Raw genomic sequence first — 22125 nt, 5'->3', positions numbered from 1 at the left:
TTTCCACAGGTGATTCATTGGTGGCTTCACCTCAGTGATAAAGAATCTAATGAAGCAAATTTACAATGCTCAGAATGTAGATCTGCAGTGCAAAACACATGCTCTGGTTGGACGTTCCTCACTCACAAAGGTGAGCTTCTGAACTGTTTATGAAGGGCAGGTCAGAAGACATAGAAATGCATTGGCTGATTGCCTAACCTTATCTCAGTATGGGCTTGCATCTTAATCATAAATGCATGGGCTACATTGGGTAGATGGATTCAGAAAGCTCAGTGCAGTGGATGAGTGTTGAAAGGCTGACCAAGCTGTGAGGAAGACATGCTTTGTGAGTATAATCTTTGTGAATTAGATGTGCTTTCATGAGAGATGTTGTCTGACGCTTCCCCTAACCATAAACAACAAGCAATTGTAAAGGCGATCAGCCTGGCTTTGGCAAACATGCCATTTTTGTTATTTGTTGTGTGCAAACATATGCAATATGCAAAACAATGTAAACACACTTAAGACAGGGGACTGTGCAGGTCATCAAGCAAAATGCTGCTACCCACAGGGCAAGTCAGCAAGTGGAAGAAGAGGGCTGACCAACTTCCCCATGCTTTATGCTGTGATGGCGTAAGCAAAATGTGAATGCCATTTCAACAAAACAATAGAGGTAGAGGCCTAACCATGAACAGGTTTCCACTTTGAAAAAAAGAACTAAATCAGAGCACAAGCGTCAAACAAAAGTTATCTCAGGAAGTGTCAAGGCACCCTCACTGTCACTGTTAAACAGAGGGGCTTGAGATTCTGCTGCTCCTGCTTATTTTCCATTTCTCACAAAACCAATTTTCCCTCCGATTGCTGAAATGATTGATTTTGTCAACTTCCGGCAGCAATGATCAAACCTTAGACTGCATTTCTGATGATACTAAACATGAATGTGATAAATGAATGCACTCACGCACCAGACATTCAACAAACTGTTGATGGGCATGGAAACTGGTTTCCCCTTTCCAGATGAAATCGAAGAGGGAAGTGACATGGAGAGGGTATAAAAGGATACTCATGCATAGACGTCTGAGGCAACTAAAGCTGGAGTGGAGGATATGGAGGTGGTTTCAGAGACTAGAATGTCAGCGGCAGCAGTGAAATTAATGGAGGATTCAGTTACTCTGAAGGATCCTACAACCATACTCATGTTTGCAAGTTCAGTCATCATCTCGATTCAACATCCCACTTCCAATATCTGGATTTATAAAGATTTTTAGAGCCTCCCTTGTTTGCTCTTACACAGTGCACCCGTATTGTTGAATATTGGTGGCTTATCTTTTCTAATGTATACGTTCTTCTGCATTACACAGTGAGTTACAGCAACTCTGAAGGTCCAGTTAAGTCTCATTTCCATTGAAAAGGTTATTTTGGTTTTTTTATAACTTTGATACCGTTTGATGAATCTACACAAGATATGACACTTCATTGATTCACGTGCATAAAGTTTGGCCTATCTATGTTATATCTAGTTTCACGTAGATCGGTCCAGAGGAGGAAAAGTAATCGGATCAGTAAAAAGTTTCATTTACAGTTTAAGCTGCCATTAGAATTGTAGGAAACGCACCTTTTCTGGGTGATCATCCGATATTTTTTGCCTTTTGCTGGACCCTATTTTTTGGCTGGCTTTAGAACTCTGTGGATTTCACCCTTGATAACCAGTAGTAAAGTGCCTGTGCTCCCACTGTAAACACAGTTGAATTTGCATATTTTTAATTCATATAACTAACTTACCCAACCTAAGTCCCCAGTACATGGTACAAAATGTACTCAGGGCCTGTATGTCAAGTGTCACTAGTTGACTGCAGCATCAAATGTCCCATTTACTACAGTGGTTGGGTAAAACATGGCTTCAGACTTACTATTGTAGACCTATAACTTGGCTTCAGGCTCACTAATGTAGCCTTACTGTGGCATTTAAAATATTGCAATTTGACAGGTTAAAAATAAACCCTTTTGATAGGTCAAAAGCTCCCTTTAAATATTAAAAAGTCACTCCGGTGTAATCCACAAGGTTGGATGCATGGTATTTAAAATTTGGATATGTAGAAATGTAATTTTAACATGTCCTTTCTGGGACTAGCACACAAAAGCTGGTTTTCACTCTGGCAGTCCTGGCTATCCTATTTTAATAACAAAAGTACAGATGTAAGGAAATGCCTCCTTGGCATGGTTGCCCCCTGACTTTTTGCCTTTGCTGATGCTATGTTTACAATTGAAAGTGTGCTGAGGCCTGCTAACCAGGCCCCAGCACCAGTGTTCTTTCCCTAACCTGTACTTTTGTATCCACAATTGGCAGACCCTGGCATCCAGATAAGTCCCTTGTAACTGGTACTTCTAGTACCAAGGGCCCTGATGCCAAGGAAGGTCTCTAAGGGCTGCAGCATGTCTTATGCCACCCTGGAGACCTCTCACTCAGCACAGACACACTGCTTGCCAGCTTGTGTGTGCTAGTGAGGACAAAACGAGTAAGTCGACATGGCACTCCCCTCAGGGTGCCATGCCAGCCTCTCACTGCCTATGCAGTATAGGTAAGACACCCCTCTAGCAGGCCTTACAGCCCTAAGGCAGGGTGCACTATACCATAGGTGAGGGTACCAGTGCATGAGCATGGTACCCCTACAGTGTCTAAACAAAACCTTAGACATTGTAAGTGCAGGGTAGCCATAAGAGTATATGGTCTGGGAGTCTGTCAAACACGAACTCCACAGCACCATAATGGCTACACTGAAAACTGGGAAGTTTGGTATCAAACTTCTCAGCACAATAAATGCACACTGATGCCAGTGTACATTTTATTGCAAAATACACCTCAGAGGGCACCTTAGAGGTGCCCCCTGAAACTTAACCGACTGTCTGTGTAGGCTGACTAGTTCCAGCAGCCTGCCACACTAGAGACATGTTGCTGGCCCCATGGGGAGAGTGCCTTTGTCACTCTGAGGCCAGTAACAAAGCCTGCACTGGGTGGAGATGCTAACACCTCCCCCAGGCAGGAGCTGTGACACCTGGCGGTGAGCCTCAAAGGCTCACCCCTTTGTCACAGCCCAGCAGGGCACTCCAGCTTAGTGGAGTTGCCCGCCCCCTCCGGCCACGGCCCCCACTTTTGGCGGCAAGGCTGGAGGGAACAAAGAAAGCTACAAGGAGGAGTCACTGGCCAGTCAGGACAGCCCCTAAGGTGTCCTGAGCTGAGGTGACTCTAACTTTTAGAAATCCTCCATCTTGCAGATGGAGGATTCCCCCAATAGGGTTAGGATTGTGACCCCCTCCCCTTGGGAGGAGGCACAAAGAGGGTGTACCCACCATCAGGGCTAGTAGCCATTGGCTACTAACCCCCCAGACCTAAACACGCCCATTAAATTTAGTATTTAAGGGCTACCCTGAACCCTAGAAAATTAGATTCCTGCAAACTACAAGAAGAAGGACTGCCTAGCTGAAAACCCCTGCAGAGGAAGACCAGAAGACGACAACTGCCTTGGCTCCAGAAACTCACCGGCCTGTCTCCTGCCTTCCAAAGAACTCTGCTCCAGCGACGCCTTCCAAGGGACCAGCGACCTCTGAATCCTCTGAGGACTGCCCTGCTTCGAAAAAGGCAAGAAACTCCTGAGGGCAGCGGACCTGCTCCAAAAAGACTGCAACTTTGTTTCAAGAAGCAGCTTTAAAGAACCCTGCAACTCCCCGCAAGAAGCGTGAGACTTGCAACACTGCACCCGGCGACCCCGACTCGGCTGGTGGAGAACCAACACCTCAGGGAGGACCCCCGGACTACTCTCCGACTGTGAGTACCAAAACCTGTCCCCCCTGAGCCCCCACAGCGCCGCCTGCAGAGGGAATCCCGAGGCTTCCCCTGACCGCGACTCTCTGAAACCTAAGTCCCGACGCCTGGAAAAGACCCTGCACCCGCAGCCCCCAGGACCTGAAGGACCGGACTTTCACTGGAGAAGTGACCCCCAGGAGTCCCTCTCCCTTGCCCAAGTGGAGGTTTCCCCGAGGAAGCCCCCCCTTGCCTGCCTGCAGCGCTGAAGAGATCCGTTGATCTCTCATAGACTAACATTGCAAACCCGACGCTTGTTTCTACACTGCACCCGGCGGCCCCCGCGCTGCTGAGGGTGAAATTTCTGTGTGGGCTTGTGTCCCCCCCGGTGCCCTACAAAACCCCCCTGGTCTGCCCTCCGAAGACGCGGGTACTTACCTGCAAGCAGACCGGAACCGGGGCACCCCCTTCTCTCCATTCTAGCCTATGCGTTTTGGGCACCACTTTGAACTCTGCACCTGACCGGCCCTGAGCTGCTGGTGTGGTAACTTTGGGGTTGCTCTGAACCCCCAACGGTGGGCTACCTTGGACCAAGAACTGAACCCTGTAAGTGTCTGACTTACCTGGTAAAACTAACAAAAACTTACCTCCCCCAGGAACTGTGAAGATTGCACTGTGTCCACTTTTAAAGTAGCTATTTGTCAATAACTTGAAAAGTATACATGCAATTGAAATGATTCAAAGTTCCTAATGTACTTACCTGCAATACCTTTCAAACAAGATATTACATGTTAAATTTGAACCTGTGGTTCTTAAAATAAACAAAGAAAAGATATTTTTCTATAACAAAACCTATTGGCTGGATTTGTCTCTGAGTGTGTGTACCTCATTTATTGTCTGTGTGTATGTACAACAAATGCTTAACACTACTCCTTGGATAAGCCTACTGCTCGACCACACTACCACAAAATAGAGCATTAGTATTATCTATTTTTACCACTATTTTACCTCTAAGGGGAACCCTTGGATTCTGTGCATGCTATTCCTTACTTTGAAATAGCACATACAGAGCCAACTTCCTACATTGGTGGATCGGCGGTGGGGTACAAGACTTTGCATTTGCTGGACTACTCAGCCAATACCTGATCACACGACAAATTCCAAAATTGTCATTAGAAATTGATTTTTGCAATTTGAAAAGTTTTCTAAATTCTTAAAAGACCTGCTAGGGCCTTGTGTTAGATCCTGTTTAGCATTTCTTTTAGAGTTTAAAAGTTTGTAAAAGTTTGAATTAGATTCTAGAACCAGTTGTAGATTCTTAAAAAGTATTCCAACTTTTAGAAGCAAAATGTCTAGCACAGATGTGACTGTGGTGGAACTCGACACCACACCTTACCTCCATCTTAAGATGAGGGAGCTAAGGTCACTCTGTAAAATAAAGAAAATAACAATGGGCCCCAAACCTACCAAAGTACAGCTCCAGGAGCTTTTGGCAGAGTTTGAAAAGGCCATCCCCTCTGAGGGTGGCAACTCAGAGGAAGAGGATAGTGACTTGGAGGAAAATTCCCCCCTACCAGTCCTATCTAGGGAGAACAGGGTCTCTCAAACCCTGACTCCAAAAATAATAGTCAGAGATGCTGGTTCCCTCACAGGAGAGACCAACACCTCTGAAATCACTGAGGATAACTCCAGTGAAGAGGACATCCAGTTAGCCAGGATGGCCAAAAGATTGGCTTTGGAAAGACAGATCCTAGCCATAGAGAGGGAAAGACAAGAGATGGGCCTATGACCCATCAATGGTGGCAGCAACATAAATAGGGTCAGAGATTCTCCTGACATGTTGAAAATCCCTAAAGGGATTGTAACTAAATATGAAGATGGTGATGACATCACCAAATGGTTCACAGCTTTTGAGAGGGCTTGTGTAACCAGAAAAGTGAACAGATCTCACTGGGGTGCTCTCCTTTGGGAAATGTTCACAGGAAAGTGTAGGGATAGACTCCTCACACTCTCTGGACAAGATGCAGAATCTTATGACCTCATGAAGGGTACCCTGATTGAGGGCTTTGGATTCTCCACTGAGGAGTATAGGATTAGATTCAGGGGGGCTCAAAAATCCTCGAGCCAGACCTGGGTTGACTTTGTAGACTACTCAGTAAAAACACTAGATGGTTGGATTCAAGGCAGTGGTGTAAGTAATTATGATGGGCTGTACAATTTATTTGTGAAAGAACACCTGTTAAGTAATTGTTTCAATGATAAACTGCATCAGCATCTGGTAGACCTAGGACCAATTTCTCCCCAAGAATTGGGAAAGAAGGCGGACCATTGGGTCAAGACAAGGGTGTCCAAAACTTCCACAGGGGGTGACCAAAAGAAAGGGGTCACAAAACCTCCCCAGGGGAAAGGTGGTGAGACAACCAAAAATAAAAATAGTCAAGAGTCTTCTAAAAGCCCCCTAAAACCTGCACAGGAGGGTGGGCCCAGAGCCTCTTCACAAAACAATCCTGGGTACAAGGGTAAAAACTTTGATCCCAAAAAGGCCTGGTGTCGAAACTGTAGTCAGTCTGGACACCAAACTGGAGACAAGGCCTGTCCCAAGAAAAGTTCCACTCCAAACTCCAATCTAGGTAACACTGGAATGGCTAGTCTCCAAGTGGGATCAACAGTGTGCCCAGAGCAAATCAGGGTCCACACTGAAGCTACTCTAGTCTCTGAGGGTGGGGTGGATTTAGCCACACTAGCTGCCTGGCCTCCTAACATGCAAAAATACAGGCAGCAGCTCTTTATTAATGGGACAAGTGTAGAAGGCCTGAGGGATACAGGTGCCAGTGTCACCATGGTGACAGAGAAACTGGTTTCCCCTGGCCAATACCTGACTGGAAAAACTTGTACAGTCACCAATGCTGACAATCAAACTAAAGCACATCCCATGGCAATGGTAACTTTAGAATGGGGAGGGGTCAATGGCCTGAAACAGGTGGTGGTCTCCTCAAACATCCCAGTAGACTGTCTGCTTGGAAATGACCTGGAGTCCTCAGCATGGGCTGAGGTAGAGCTAAAAACCCATGCAGCCATGCTGGGTATCCCTGAACTGGTGTGTGTAAAAACAAGAGCACAATGCAAGGCACAGGGTGAAAAAGTAGAGCTGGAGTCGGGAAAAATGGCCCAGCCTACCAAGAGAAAAGGAAAGTCAGTTGGGAAACCAACTGCAACACAGTCAGAAAAAGAGAACCTCTCTTCTCAGGAAGAAGTTCTGCCCTCTGAGGGAACTGAGCCTTTGGAGCTTGAACCTTATCAGGTTGAGCTCTTAGGCCCAGGGGGACCCTCAAGGGAGGAGCTGTGTAAGGGACAAGAAACCTGTCCCTCTCTTGAAGGCCTTAGGCAGCAAGCTGCTGAAGAGTCCAAGGGCAAGAAAAATGGAACACATAGGGTCTATTGGGAAGATGGACTCCTGTACACTGAGGCCAGAGACCCCAAACCTGGTGCCACTAGGAGAGTGGTAGTGCCTCAGTCGTTCAGAGAGTTTATTCTGACCTTAGCCCATGATATTCCCCTTGCTGGGCATTTGGGACAAACCAAGACGTGGGAGAGGTTAGTCAACCACTTCTACTGGCCCAATATGTCCCAGAAGGTTAAGGAGTTTTGCCTCTCCTGCCCCACCTGTCAATCCAGTGGTAAGACAGGTGGGCACCCAAAGGCCCCCCTCATTCCACTTCCAGTGGTGGGGGTCCCCTTTGAAAGAGTGGGTGTGGACATAGTTGGTCCACTGGAACCTCCCACAGCCTCAGGAAATATGTACATCCTAGTAGTAGTGGATCATGCTACTAGGTATCCTGAAGCTATTCCCCTTAGGTCGACTACTGCCCCTGCAGTAGCCAAGGCCCTCATTGGTATCTTTACCAGAGTGGGTTTCCCTAAGGAGGTGGTGTCTGACAGAGGTACCAACTTCATGTCAGCATACCTAAAACACATGTGGAATGAGTGTGGAGTGACTTACAAATTCACTACACCATACCATCCACAAACTAATGGGTTAGTTGAGAGATTCAACAAGACATTAAAAGGCATGATCATGGGGCTCCCAGAAAAACTCAAAAGGAGATGGGATGTCCTCTTGCCATGTCTGCTTTTTGCTTACAGAGAGGTGCCACAGAAGGGAGTAGGATTCTCACCCTTTGAACTTCTGTTTGGCCACCCTGTAAGGGGACCACTTGCTCTTGTTAAAGAAGGCTGGGAGAGACCTCTTCATGAGCCTAAACAAGACATAGTGGACTATGTACTTGGCCTTCGCTCTAGAATGGCAGAGTACATGGAAAAGGCAACCAAAAACCTTGAGGCCAGCCAACAGCTCCAGAAGTTTTGGTATGACCAAAAGGCTGCACTGGTTGAGTTCCAACCAGGGCAGAAAGTCTGGGTTCTGGAGCCTGTGGCTCCCAGGGCACTCCAGGACAAATGGAGTGGCCCTTACCCAGTGCTAGAAAGGAAGAGTCAGGTCACCTACCTGGTGGACCTGGGCACAAGCAGGAGCCCCAAGAGGGTGATCCATGTGAACCGCCTTAAGCTTTTCCATGACAGGGCTGATGTGAATCTGTTGATGGTAACAGATGAGGATCAGGAGGCAGAGAGTGAACCGCTCCCTGATCTTCTGTCATCAGACCCAAAAGATGGCTCAGTAGATGGAGTGATCTACTCAGACACCCTCTCTGGCCAACAGCAAGCTGATTGTAGGAGAGTCCTACAACAGTTTCCTGAACTCTTCTCCTTAACCCCTGGTCAGACACACCTGTGTACCCATGATGTGGACACAGGAGACAGCATGCCTGTCAAAAACAAAATCTTTAGACAGTCTGACCATGTTAAGGAAAGCATCAAGGTGGAAGTCCACAAGATGCTAGAATTGGGAGTAATTGAGCGCTCTGACAGCCCCTGGGCTAGCCCAGTGGTCTTAGTCCCCAAACCTCACACCAAAGATGGAAAGAAAGAGATGAGGTTTTGTGTGGATTACAGAGGGCTCAATTCTGTCACCAAGACAGATGCTCATCCAATTCCCAGAGCTGATGAGCTCATAGATAAATTAGGTGCTGCCAAATTCTTAAGTACCTTTGACTTGACAGCAGGGTACTGGCAAATTAAAATGGCACCTGGAGCAAAAGAGAAAACAGCATTCTCCACACCTGATGGGCATTATCAGTTTACTGTTATGCCCTTTGGTTTAAAGAATGCCCCTGCCACCTTCCAAAGGTTGGTGAATCAAGTCCTTGCTGGCTTGGAGTCCTTTAGCACAGCTTATCTTGATGATATTGCTGTCTTTAGCTCCACCTGGCAGGATCACCTGGTCCACCTGAAGAAGGTTTTGAAGGCTCTGCAATCTGCAGGCCTCTCTATCAAGGCATCCAAATGCCAGATAGGGCAGGGAACTGTGGTTTACTTGGGACACCTTGTAGGTGGAGGCCAAGTTCAGCCACTCCAACCCAAGATCCAGACTATTCTGGACTGGGTAGCTCCAAAAACCCAGACTCAAGTCAGGGCATTCCTTGGCTTGACTGGGTATTACAGGAGGTTTGTGAAGGGATATGGATCCATTGTGACAGCCCTCACTGAACTCACCTCCAAGAAAATGCCCAAGAAAGTGAACTGGACTGTGGAATGCCAACAGGCCTTTGACACCCTGAAACAAGCAATGTGCTCAGCACCAGTTCTAAAAGCTCCAGATTATTCTAAGCAGTTCATTGTGCAGACAGATGCCTCTGAACATGGGATAGGGGCAGTTTTGTCCCAAACAAATGATGATGGCCTTGACCAGCCTGTTGCTTTCATTAGCAGGAGGTTACTCCCCAGGGAGCAGCGTTGGAGTGCCATTGAGAGGGAGGCCTTTGCTGTGGTTTGGTCCCTGAAGAAGCTGAGACCATACCTCTTTGGGACTCACTTCCTAGTTCAAACTGACCACAGACCTCTCAAATGGCTGATGCAAATGAAAGGTGAAAATCCTAAACTGTTGAGGTGGTCCATCTCCCTACAGGGAATGGACTTTATAGTGGAACACAGACCTGGGACTGCCCATGCCAATGCAGATGGCCTTTCCAGGTTCTTCCACTTAGAAAATGAAGACTCTCTTGGGAAAGGTTAGTCTCATCCTCTTTCGTTTGGGGGGGGGTTGTGTAAGGAAATGCCTCCTTGGCATGGTTGCCCCCTGACTTTTTGCCTTTGCTGATGCTATGTTTACAATTGAAAGTGTGCTGAGGCCTGCTAACCAGGCCCCAGCACCAGTGTTCTTTCCCTAACCTGTACTTTTGTATCCACAATTGGCAGACCCTGGCATCCAGATAAGTCCCTTGTAACTGGTACTTCTAGTACCAAGGGCCCTGATGCCAAGGAAGGTCTCTAAGGGCTGCAGCATGTCTTATGCCACCCTGGAGACCTCTCACTCAGCACAGACACACTGCTTGCCAGCTTGTGTGTGCTAGTGAGGACAAAACGAGTAAGTCGACATGGCACTCCCCTCAGGGTGCCATGCCAGCCTCTCACTGCCTATGCAGTATAGGTAAGACACCCCTCTAGCAGGCCTTACAGCCCTAAGGCAGGGTGCACTATACCATAGGTGAGGGTACCAGTGCATGAGCATGGTACCCCTACAGTGTCTAAACAAAACCTTAGACATTGTAAGTGCAGGGTAGCCATAAGAGTATATGGTCTGGGAGTCTGTCAAACACGAACTCCACAGCACCATAATGGCTACACTGAAAACTGGGAAGTTTGGTATCAAACTTCTCAGCACAATAAATGCACACTGATGCCAGTGTACATTTTATTGCAAAATACACCCCAGAGGGCACCTTAGAGGTGCCCCCTGAAACTTAACCGACTGTCTGTGTAGGCTGACTAGTTCCAGCAGCCTGCCACACTAGAGACATGTTGCTGGCCCCATGGGGAGAGTGCCTTTGTCACTCTGAGGCCAGTAACAAAGCCTGCACTGGGTGGAGATGCTAACACCTCCCCCAGGCAGGAGCTGTGACACCTGGCGGTGAGCCTCAAAGGCTCACCCCTTTGTCACAGCCCAGCAGGGCACTCCAGCTTAGTGGAGTTGCCCGCCCCCTCCGGCCACGGCCCCCACTTTTGGCGGCAAGGCTGGAGGGACAAAGAAAGCAACAAGGAGGAGTCACTGGCCAGTCAGGACAGCCCCTAAGGTGTCCTGAGCTGAGGTGACTCTAACTTTTAGAAATCCTCCATCTTGCAGATGGAGGATTCCCCCAATAGGGTTAGGATTGTGACCCCCTCCCCTTGGGAGGAGGCACAAAGAGGGTGTACCCACCCTCAGGGCTAGTAGCCATTGGCTACTAACCCCCCAGACCTAAACACGCCCTTAAATTTAGTATTTAAGGGCTACCCTGAACCCTAGAAAATTAGATTCCTGCAAACTACAAGAAGAAGGACTGCCTAGCTGAAAACCCCTGCAGAGGAAGACCAGAAGACGACAACTGCCTTGGCTCCAGAAACTCACCGGCCTGTCTCCTGCCTTCCAAAGAACTCTGATCCAGCGACGCCTTCCAAGGGACCAGCGACCTCTGAATCCTCTGAGGACTGCCCTGCTTCGAAAAAAGCAAGAAACTCCCCAGGACAGCGGACCTGCTCCAAAAAGACTGCAACTTTGTTTCAAGAAGCAGCTTTAAAGAACCCTGCAACTCCCCGCAAGAAGCGTGAGACTTGCAACACTGCACCCGGCGACCCCGACTCGGCTGGTGGAGAACCAACACCTCAGGGAGGACCCCCGGACTACTCTCCGACTGTGAGTACCAAAACCTGTCCCCCCTGAGCCCCCACAGCGCCGCCTGCAGAGGGAATCCCGAGGCTTCCCCTGACCGCGACTCTCTGAAACCTAAGTCCCGACGCCTGGAAAAGACCCTGCACCCGCAGCCCCCAGGACCTGAAGGACCGGACTTTCACTGGAGAAGTGACCCCCAGGAGTCCCTCTCCCTTGCCCAAGTGGAGGTTTCCCCGAGGAAGCCCCCCCTTGCCTGCCTGCAGCGCTGAAGAGATCCGTTGATCTCTCATAGACTAACATTGCAAACCCGACGCTTGTTTCTACACTGCACCCGGCCGCCCCCGCGCTGCTGAGGGTGAAATTTCTGTGTGGGCTTGTGTCCCCCCCGGTGCCCTACAAAACCCCCCTGGTCTGCCCTCCGAAGACGCGGGTACTTACCTGCAAGCAGACCGGAACCGGGGCACCCCCTTCTCTCCATTCTAGCCTATGCGTTTTGGGCACCACTTTGAACTCTGCACCTGACCGGCCCTGAGCTGCTGGTGTGGTAACTTTGGGGTTGCTCTGAACCCCCAACGGTGGGCTACCTTGGACCAAGAACTGAACCCTGTAAGTGTCTGACTTACCTGGTAAAACTAACAAAAACTTACCTCCCCCAGGAACTGTGAAAATTGCACTGTGTCCACTTTTAAAGTAGCTATTTGTCAATAACTTGAAAAGTATACATGCAATTGAAATGATTCAAAGTTCCTAATGTACTTACCTGCAATACCTTTCAAACAAGATATTACATGTTAAATTTGAACCTGTGGTTCTTAAAATAAACAAAGAAAATATATTTTTCTATAACAAAACCTATTGGCTGGATTTGTCTCTGAGTGTGTGTACCTCATTTATTGTCTGTGTGTATGTACAACAAATGCTTAACACTACTCCTTGGATAAGCCTACTGCTCGACCACACTACCACAAAATAGAGCATTAGTATTATCTATTTTTACCACTATTTTACCTCTAAGGGGAACCCTTGGACTCTGTGCATGCTATTCCTTACTTTGAAATAGCACATACAGAGCCAACTTCCTACAACAGATTAAAAATTGCAATACCTGGGCTAGCTAGGAAAATAATTAAAAAACTACTTTTAATAATTATTAAAACTATATTCAATGGTGAATTTGGATTGTTAATAAATATTAAGAAAAGTAACTTTTGTAAAATTACCTTTTCCCTGCCTAAGCTAGGTTTGCATTTGCTCTCCCACTTCCACCAGCCAGTAATTAACATTTGAATAGGTGTGAAAAAGGTGTGAAATGCTTCCCAGGTGCAAACAATTGGCTGACCTGAATGGGCAGATATGACTGAATCTCAACAAATACACAGGGTGGGGACTATGAGAATCGTTTTTGACATTCTAGTGTCAAATCCTGCTTGAAACTTGTTTGACAAGTCTGCTGGGATTACATATAGTCACATATAACACTTTGGGGTGCACTTGAAAGGCAGTGAACAGGATACAAAGATAAATCTTGTGTATCCACAATCTGGTTGCTAAAGGATCTGTTTTGTTGCACCCGACTTCTGTCTTTGGTTTTACATATAACACTGGGACGCACATGAAAGGAAGGGACACAGGATGCCAAAACAATTCTTGTGTATACACTGTCTAGTTGCTGGAAAAGCCTTCATTTCATCTATCAGACTTCTGTCTATGGGTTTACTGTGTGTACAGTGGCTGCCCCAAAATAGATATTAGTGTTCAATTTGGGAGGACACTAGGATCACCATAGTACATTCCTCACACAGAACGGAAGTATAGCATGGCTGAAGATTTTCACATCTTGAAAATTTTCATAGTGGGTAGGGTTGTCCTCAAGATACTTTACCCCATTGGTTGGGGTGTGCCGAGTAGTCCTTCCTACTCACTAACACACGCCAGGCATAAATGAGGCATCTACAGCCACCCATTTCAGATCACTACTTGACTTGAGGAAGAGCTGAAGAGGACTGGAACTGCTGTCTGTGACCTGAGAGGAGCCCTGAAGGATTGGACCTGCTCCCTCTAGTACTAAGGGCACAGCGTGAAATCCAAGGCTCACAAGGCTGAAGTCCTGTTAAAACTACAGGGATACAACAAGCAACAACAGGCCTTTCCTGCAACTGTCCAGCTGACCAGTGGAAATAGGACCTGGACAAGACCTGCTGTTTGCCTCTGCATAACATCTTTTGAGTCTCTGTAAGTGCTACTCCTGAGGTCCTGGAAAGCTTTAGAAATGTACTCCTGTTGTGAATTGAGATTAAAGTTAGAAGGCAAAACCTTTGACTAGAACAAACCTGGTTAGTGTGTTCAGTCCACACCCTATCACGGCTAGCTTAAAATTGCAATTAGGTCTACCACGAACATTAACTGTAATTGGCACTTTGTGCTTCTTTGCGCTATTACTAAATAAAACTTAAAAACACTATAACTCCTGTTCCCTTTATTGGATTTTTTCCATTTTGGTGTCATTGTGTTTAATACGGTTTGCTCTATTTATTTAATTTGGTTTGGGATTTTGTTTTTTGCATTTCAGCTTTACACTGTTTTGGTACTGCATAAATACCTTATACAATGCCCTAAGTTACGTCTGTCTGCTCTGTGCCATAGCCACAATTGGGTTGAGCTTAGGTTAATAGACTGACTTTGAGGGTTGAAAGTTATCAACTGATCCCAGCCTTACTGTGCCATCCACTAGTGTGACAAGACAAAGTGACTCCAGCCCTTCCACTGTAGCTTTGCTGCTGCAGTTTGAAAACTGCAACCACCCTGTCAAAGTCATACCTTATGACATGGGAAATACTCCCTTTTAAATATTTTAAAAACTTCCCTATCTCACAAGGCAGGGTGCATGGTATTTAAAAGTAGGACATGTAGAAATTTTAAGTTAATATGTCTTTAACAGTGACTAGTACACACAAAAATAATTAATTGTAGGAAGACTGGCTGGTCCATAGCAAAACAAAATTGGAAGCAATATTAAATATTAATTTTGCTATCCTAGACTAGGGATGTGCTAGAAAAATGATTAGCTGACTATTTTTAGTATTTTGTTCAAAGCCCATCTTAATGGTGAAGCTGGATTTTTAATAAATATTAAGGAAAACTGACTTATACAAAGTTACCCTTTCCCTGCCGGAAGCACCTGAAAACTAATTTGCATTAGCCTTCAACGGTCAACACGCTGGTGAATGTCCCTGATGAGGTGAGAAAACTTCTCCCAGAGCAGAGACAATGGTCTGGGTGTTAGGAGGTGTTTTGTTTCTCTGGCAGGAAGACCAGTTGGGCAGTGCCCAATAACTTAAACCACCTCAAAGGGGCCTCCCCTGTCACATGCAAACATAGTTAAAACCTGAACAGGCCCCTTCTTTTGTCTTACTAGTTAGGCAGTAACTTTCCCAATGAGGGAAAAGCTGACCCAGAACTGGTCTGAAGTGTCCAAGTAGGAGGGTACTGCTCGTTACCCCAGCCAAAACTCTGGGTAGGCATACATGCTCTGCACAAGGGAAGAAGTATTTCTCCATCTTAAATTTAGTGAGTGAGGGGCACTGTGGGATTGTTTGCAATAGGGAACACAGGAGCTGCTGCAAAAGTGGGTAGGGTTCCCCAGGGAACTTTAGCCCTATTGGTTAGGTGTGGGCTAGTAGTCACACTCACCTCAGTCCCAGATGCAAATGTGGCATGGAAAGGCACATTCTTCAGAACACACTTAGCCAGTGTGAGAGCAGAATAAGGGCTGCACTTGCTGTCTGAGACCTGCGAGGAGACCTAAGGGGTTGCACCTGCTCCTGCTTCCCATTAAAAGGTTCAGTTGGCTAACCTCCTGGGTAAGCTGAAGGGCCACAACAAGCTACAAGAGGCCTTTTACTGAAGTGTCAAGCTGACCAGTATTAACAGGACCTCACCTGGACCCTGCCGGTGGCTTCTACTGGAAAGAGTCTTGACATCCAAGTGCTGATCCTGAGGTCCTGGTACCCTTGCCTGTGTGTACATGGACTTCTCCTCACATCCCTGAAACCCTGAGACTTTTTGGATTCGAAGACCTCCAGAGGATTGGAACAAACATCTGAGACTGATCTGTCCAAATGGTGTTGCCTCTAGCCAAAGAAATAGCTTTCCCCTGCACTGAGCATCTTCTCAGAACCAAATTTGATTCAGCAGGACCTCACCTAAAACATAGTCAGCCTCGTTCACTCCTCATCAGAGACAGCCCATACCATTGCCCCACTGGAGAATATCAATCTCCAAAAGAGAGACTAAATTAAAAAGTGTGACTGGGCAAAGGTGCAACACGTATCTCACCAGCAGGTGTACATTCCTGTGTGCGAAATTTAAACTTTCCTGCCAAAAACTTCAGCTTAACCGGGACCTCATTCAATGCCTATCCTATGTCTTAAAGCCTTCCTTGGGTACAAGCTGCTGCCTTGCCTGGCAGAAGGATTTTGACTTCCAGAAACAAGATCAAGTTCAAGGTGAAACTCTGACAGCATTGTACCTGGTTGGTGTATCTGCCCCACGCTCCATGGCGGTGGGTCTGAAATCGTACATAGGCACTGTATATCATGACCATTGACTGCTATTAAGTGAGCATCACTAGAGAAGGTAATTGGCTCCGCCCCACATGTTGGAAGACCGGAGTACATGATTTGTTTGGGCAGAAGTTGTGTGCTTCCACAAAAAAAGTGCTTACCCTCCATGCAATTGCGATTGTTTTGTTTATTTATCCAGCTTCCTGAGCTTGAACTTTCAGGGTCACAAACATGACATTTTAATGATATAAAAGTGTCTTAGATAACTAGCTAATTTATGGTGTTTGCCTTTCTCTGGCAGCAGCACAGATAGGAGGAGAGCAGCTCTGAGGAATGTATTGTAATCTAAAAAACCTCCCCTTTCAATACTAACTTTAGACTTCAGAGGGCGTATTTGTGCTTGAAAGCAGTATGGGATACAAGGGCTACACTTCTCTATATGGGTTTTTAGGTCTGGTTTGACAGCGCACTGTCAACTGAATTTATGTGATCAGTAAAAAAGAACTTTCACAGTACTACTGAGAGGGTGACTTAGGCTTCATCCTCATGTTATTGCCCCCGAGTACAGGGTTTGATTGGGTTGAATTTGAACGCTTTTACAAAAAGTATTCTTCGATTGCACTTTTTGGCTTGTGGCGCATCATATACAGGAAAGAGCTGCTTATGGTAGCAAGCTAAAGAATCATGGCTATAGGCCTGTTCTGTTTAAGAAATGTTATGATAAAGGCATCATGCCTGATATATTTATTGTGAAAAGCATATGTTAAAGTGAATAGGCATTTTGCGCTGATTGTTTTAACTCTATATTAAACCTTACCAATAGGTAATTTTGTACAAGGAATCACACAGATTAGCATAATAGGCTTTTAAGGGTGAATTGTTATGACGCTGAAGCATGGAGGCAGGTATTTTGTTACATGAGATTTCACCTTACCTTTGTCAGCAAGGATTTTGGTGTTGGTGACCCATCTGAGCAAATGATGGGGATAAACGATTCCCACTATGAAAATTCTTATTAGACTATTAGTAGATTTATACCTGCATTTTGTACATATTTGCGATCTTATTAATGTATACCTGACGATTGCCTTGTGAGGAGGCTTATAAACAACATAGGTCTGAGTCGGCTAATGTGACAATTCAGTGAGAACAGCTAGAGGACTGATTGCTTAACTAGGAAAATACATCTCTGATGCTAAAGAGCTGATCTGTTTTTATTATGACGTTATGATAAATGCAGTAGGCCTCGCATAGTGATTGTCAAATGTACATGTGAAAGTCAATAGACAGATAAGGGTGGATTGTTATTTCTCTTTGTTAAATGCCTACTGATAGGTACTTTGTTAAATGAAATGTCACAAATCACCTTTGTAGGGAAGGATTTTGGTATTGGTTATTGCATCTGACAATGCCTAAGTGAAGAAGATTTGCACTCTAATAATTCTTGCAGAATCACAGGATTGTGTAACAAAGAAAATCACTCAATAGTATATACATCCTTTTATATAATTATATATCCATTTAGGTAAAGGGCCTTTGCATCAGCTCTGTTCTGCGATTGGTCTGTGTCAGTGTCATATGCTCCTTCCATCCATGACAGTGTAGTGCATGGGACATGGAGAAATGGTCAGTTCTCATCAGTCATTGGCTCTCTTGCACTGTGACTAATGGCATGGGCACATTGACCTGGAAATTAATGTGCTTCAGTGCTAGGGCTGGATGACCAGTCCATTAGTTTTCAGTTTTCTTCTTTTATAGCCCCCCTTTCATTTGACCGATTCTCATGTTTTTATTTCAATATTTTTTATGAGAATACTACAGCTCCTCAGGCAATGCTAAGGGGTCACTTGCTTACTTTTAATCTGTGCACCGTGTCTCACGTGGCCACATCCTCTAAATGGGGAGAAGCTTAATAAACGCCTTACCTGTACTTGTCTCCTTTCTCTTGCACTGTCTGTCGGTACGCTTTTCAAAATTATCCTCCCATTAATGTATTTATACTCAATTCCCTGCTGGCGGAAATAGTCATCACACTTCGGTAGCTCTGGGGATGTAGTTGGTGCTGCAGTGGTTTTAATCTGTGACGAATGTGATGAAAGAAAATATGTTCAAAGCATGTTATTGACTGCAATCTTGTTTTAGCCTCACAAAGTTAGAAAAGAAAGATAGCCTGATTTCAAACTATTGAACTAGCATTGCCCTACATGGCTCTGAGTTACTTTTCTTAGGATAGAATATTCTGACCGACATATTGTATTGTATTTAGCATATGTTCAGAGTTACTGCCACCTGTATGGCTATGATGTGATGTATTGCAGTTGTTCATTTGGTCTCCCTAGGCATGTCAATGGATTCATTGCACTTAGTTATTAATGAAGATCCTGCAAATAGTGCAAAATGTGGCCCAAAGAATTGCTCAGACTTACAAAGAATTTGTTTTGGATTTTTATTACTTTTTTAATGCAACCTGATGCAAGACTTCTGCTGGGATTTACAAACCAATGCAAATCATGATTTGCATTGGCTTGAAACCCAAATTAACGTAATTATGTTCAATGGGGTGCCTTGCATTACTTTGCACGGAAGGGGCTTTCTATAAGTGATGCATGGGCGTTCCCGGGTTTTGAAAGTAAATCTATTTCTACAAAGAGTAGTAGACAGCGATTTGCACCAAAATCCTATGCATCCCTGAGGCAGGCGTAATGGAGAGAAATGTTTTCATGTCTCTTGTTTTTCCCTTTTCCTCTGTGCTGCATTCTGCAGCACAGAAACAAAGAGGGAAAAGCCTCCAAGTATACTTTTTGTGGAGGAACGGAACACTCCCTTCACAAAAACTATGCTAGCTACAAAGCAGACACCCTTGCACAATGGTGGAAGGGTGCCTAGGTTGGCGCATGGTAGCCACAAGTGTGTCAGCACAGAGAGCAGATTTGCACCACTTTTAATTAGATATGCCACAGTTCTACTTTCTTCGGTTCACGCAACGCAGCACAGCAACTTTACTTACTGTGTTTTATTGTGTGAACTCTTTTTAAATATGCCCCAATGTTTTCACCTATATTTGCATCACAATTTAGAGCTGATGTAGATTGAGTTCTCCTGGATTTTGCACTCACACTCTCAGCCACTACAGGGAGTAGGAGAACATCTTTACAATTAATGGACATGAAGTGTATCTTCTTCAGCTCATTCTTTTGCAGAATTAGTAATAAATAACACCAGTTTCACGTTTTATGGGCACACCTCACAATTCCAAAATGGTGAGGTGAATCATTAAAAATGTTGCTCTCTTAAAAGGGATATTCTATGAAGCGGGAAAAGCTTCAATATCGTCTCTAGAGCTCTTTTTTGAGGGAGACCACGGACACAGTAATGCAATAACTGATAGATTCAGCTGTACTCTAATATGAGAATTTTCTTATATGAGATATTTCTAGGACAACTGCACCAGTCAGCACACCGACCCTTTCATTGTCCTCTCCTCTTATCTCAATGAGCAAACAGGAGGTGATATTTAACTTAATAATAAGCGTGAGTATACTATTTGGAGTTCCTCTCACGTGGTGCCTTTACTTTCAGCTTGGGACTATGGCTTCCCAGAAAGTATCTTTCTGTGCCATTACTGCTCTATATTTGAGAGATCAAACATTGGAGAAGATTGGAGAAGATGTTTAACAACACACACAAGGAATGCCTCATTTAAGCTTTTTCCATTTATTTTCCTTCAGACGTTGACCTTTCTGAACAAACATCACCATTATCCTAGCATTGCATCTAGGCATTGGTGTGAAGCATTGGTCATGTTGACACTTGTGCTACTGACAGTGAAGCTTAGGTGGATATTGTTATCCCTCTGTCTATCCTGCTGCGTCTAAACAGTTACACCTGACTTTACTGATCGTTTGATATGGAGGATGCTTGAGGTGATTGTCTTCTCAAGCTTTGCTACCTGAAGCTTACAGAAGTCCCAATCACACCCATATGGACAATGTATATCCTCAAGCCCAGTAGTCAACAACAACACCTCTGTAGAGTGCCACAGCCAGTGAACTCTTAATATAGGGACAAGAGCATAGATCCTTGAAAGATAATCCCAACACCTAGCCAAAACAATATGTTTGTTAAAATGTTTTGAGTCTTAAAATACTCCCGGTTATGCAATAACCCAATTTAATAGTACTCAATTTTGTGACTTTGGAAGAATGGAAGGATTTGAACTATTGGCCTGCAGATCACCACATTTTTCGGTGTTCCAATTTTAACTTGCTGACCCACACTGGCTTCTAGAGCTAAACACATTGACCTCACAACCAAACATAAAATGGTGATTTTCTTTTGCATACTAACAATTGACTCAGATGCATATAGTGGCTGTGCATCCTCCGCTTCATAAATGTAGTAATCAAGTGACACAATGAAGTATCCAGAAGCTGGTGTTTTACACTGGCGGCCCGTCATGTGTGGCAAGCATTCACACTGGCCATCATATGATGAACATCTGCAAGAAAATACCAAATATGTAAAACAACAATTTCGGGATTTTTTATCACTTGTACATAAACATAAAGAGTCTGAGAAGTTGAACAAAGAAAGAATTACCTGGATTCTTAATGTCCTTTACAAAAAATCTTTATTCTGTTATTGATAGACTTTTGGTATGTGTGATACCTAAACATCTCTCTCTCTATCTTTAAGAGACCACGGTAATATTGACTGTAAAACAATGGATCATCCCAGTGCAATAGATCAACATGACTGGTACACCTTCAATGGAGCAAATGTGAGAATTTCACTATGCTGTGGAACATAGAACCATGCCCAACGCTACTACTCTAACTCTGTGTTTGTTGTTGGTGTTCCTTTAGTTGCTCAAAGAGATATGTCACAAATTAAATCATTGAAGAAGAAGACAACACAAGCATTTCGCATGTATCTGTTAAATGTGTGATTGATGCAGTACTTGCACTTTATTTGTATTGAGCTGATAAAGGTATTACTCCTACGGTTCAGTTTGTTGCAACTACATTGACTCAGATGTTTGTCCTTTAAGCATTGCATCAGGACTATGCTTTCAACACAGTAGGGGTTTATTATATAAATGGTGCACTAACCCAGAAAGAACAGGGGGCACTCCAACCTTGACCATTCTAGGACGAACACTGTGTTCCACATGCAGATCTGATGGCGCTAATCTACCACCTCCTGAGAGGATTGCTATCTACACTGTAGGTCAATTACTGACACTGTTTTCAGGTATGGGGCTGGGGCTAATCCCTTAGATCAGGCCAGGCAGAAGGGTACACCTGCAATGCTCGCAGCCTAGTTGTAAAGTTAGATAGGAACCTCTAGAACCTCCAGAACATCTAGAACACATTTACCATAGTTGGATTATTTCTCATCTTCACCATGTTTGTCATACTGGTTACTTTGCTCTGTTTCACTTGCCTAATTATCGTAGTTCACTCGCGTTATGCAAGATAATGATTGTTTCAATAAATATATTGAAAACTGTTTTTATACCTTTTTTTATCTCTGCCTGGGCTTGCATGAGCAATACAACAAAAGGGTACAATCATTCTACTCAACTTCCCTGGGGTGTCCAAGTGTCTTTTTCAGATTGCCATAATCACCTTCCACCCCAATAGGTTTAGAGGTTCAGGTGAGGCACTGTGAGCTAGCCAGGAATTGGGGTGACAGTTTCCGATAGTGTGGGTGGACTTCCCCACATCTTGAAGTTCTGTTGCCCTAAATATGCAGTCCTATTATTTTAGTAAGAACTGTATAACACTGGTGCCTGAGGCTCTACCCAGAAGCATGCAACCAGATCTTTGTCAGCATGTCAAATACCAAGGCTGGTGGTCTTGAATCCACCCTAGTCCTCTTTAATCCACTCCCATACACTCCCTACCTCTTGATCTCACTCTTGTGAGTTCTTGTTTTCACTCTTGTGGGTTCCTGTTTTCTCCTGTCTGCAGTACAGGGGGTCATGAGGAGCAGGGAGAACGTAGTGGATGTTGGTCGAT

At 45.0% G+C, this 22125-nt stretch overlaps 1 protein-coding gene across 2 annotated transcripts in view; it reads right to left on the bottom strand.

The window, feature by feature from the left end:
- The window catches only part of LAMB4 (laminin subunit beta 4), a 724082-nt gene that overhangs the window by 313987 nt on the left and 387970 nt on the right, over positions 1 to 22125 (bottom strand). For both annotated transcript variants that reach the window (XM_069229818.1, XM_069229820.1), the window contains exons 14-15: positions 20450 to 20600; positions 18028 to 18180 (exon numbers count right to left, since the gene is read on the bottom strand). In XM_069229818.1, coding sequence (XP_069085919.1) covers positions 18028 to 18180; positions 20450 to 20600 — 304 coding nt within the window. The remainder of the gene's footprint in view (positions 1 to 18027; positions 18181 to 20449; positions 20601 to 22125) is intronic.

The sequence above is a fragment of the Pleurodeles waltl genome, chromosome 4_1 (genome assembly GCF_031143425.1).
Source record: "Pleurodeles waltl isolate 20211129_DDA chromosome 4_1, aPleWal1.hap1.20221129, whole genome shotgun sequence".
In the NCBI taxonomy this organism is placed as follows: domain Eukaryota; kingdom Metazoa; phylum Chordata; class Amphibia; order Caudata; family Salamandridae; genus Pleurodeles; species Pleurodeles waltl.
This window is presented reverse-complemented; position numbering and strand designations above follow the sequence as displayed.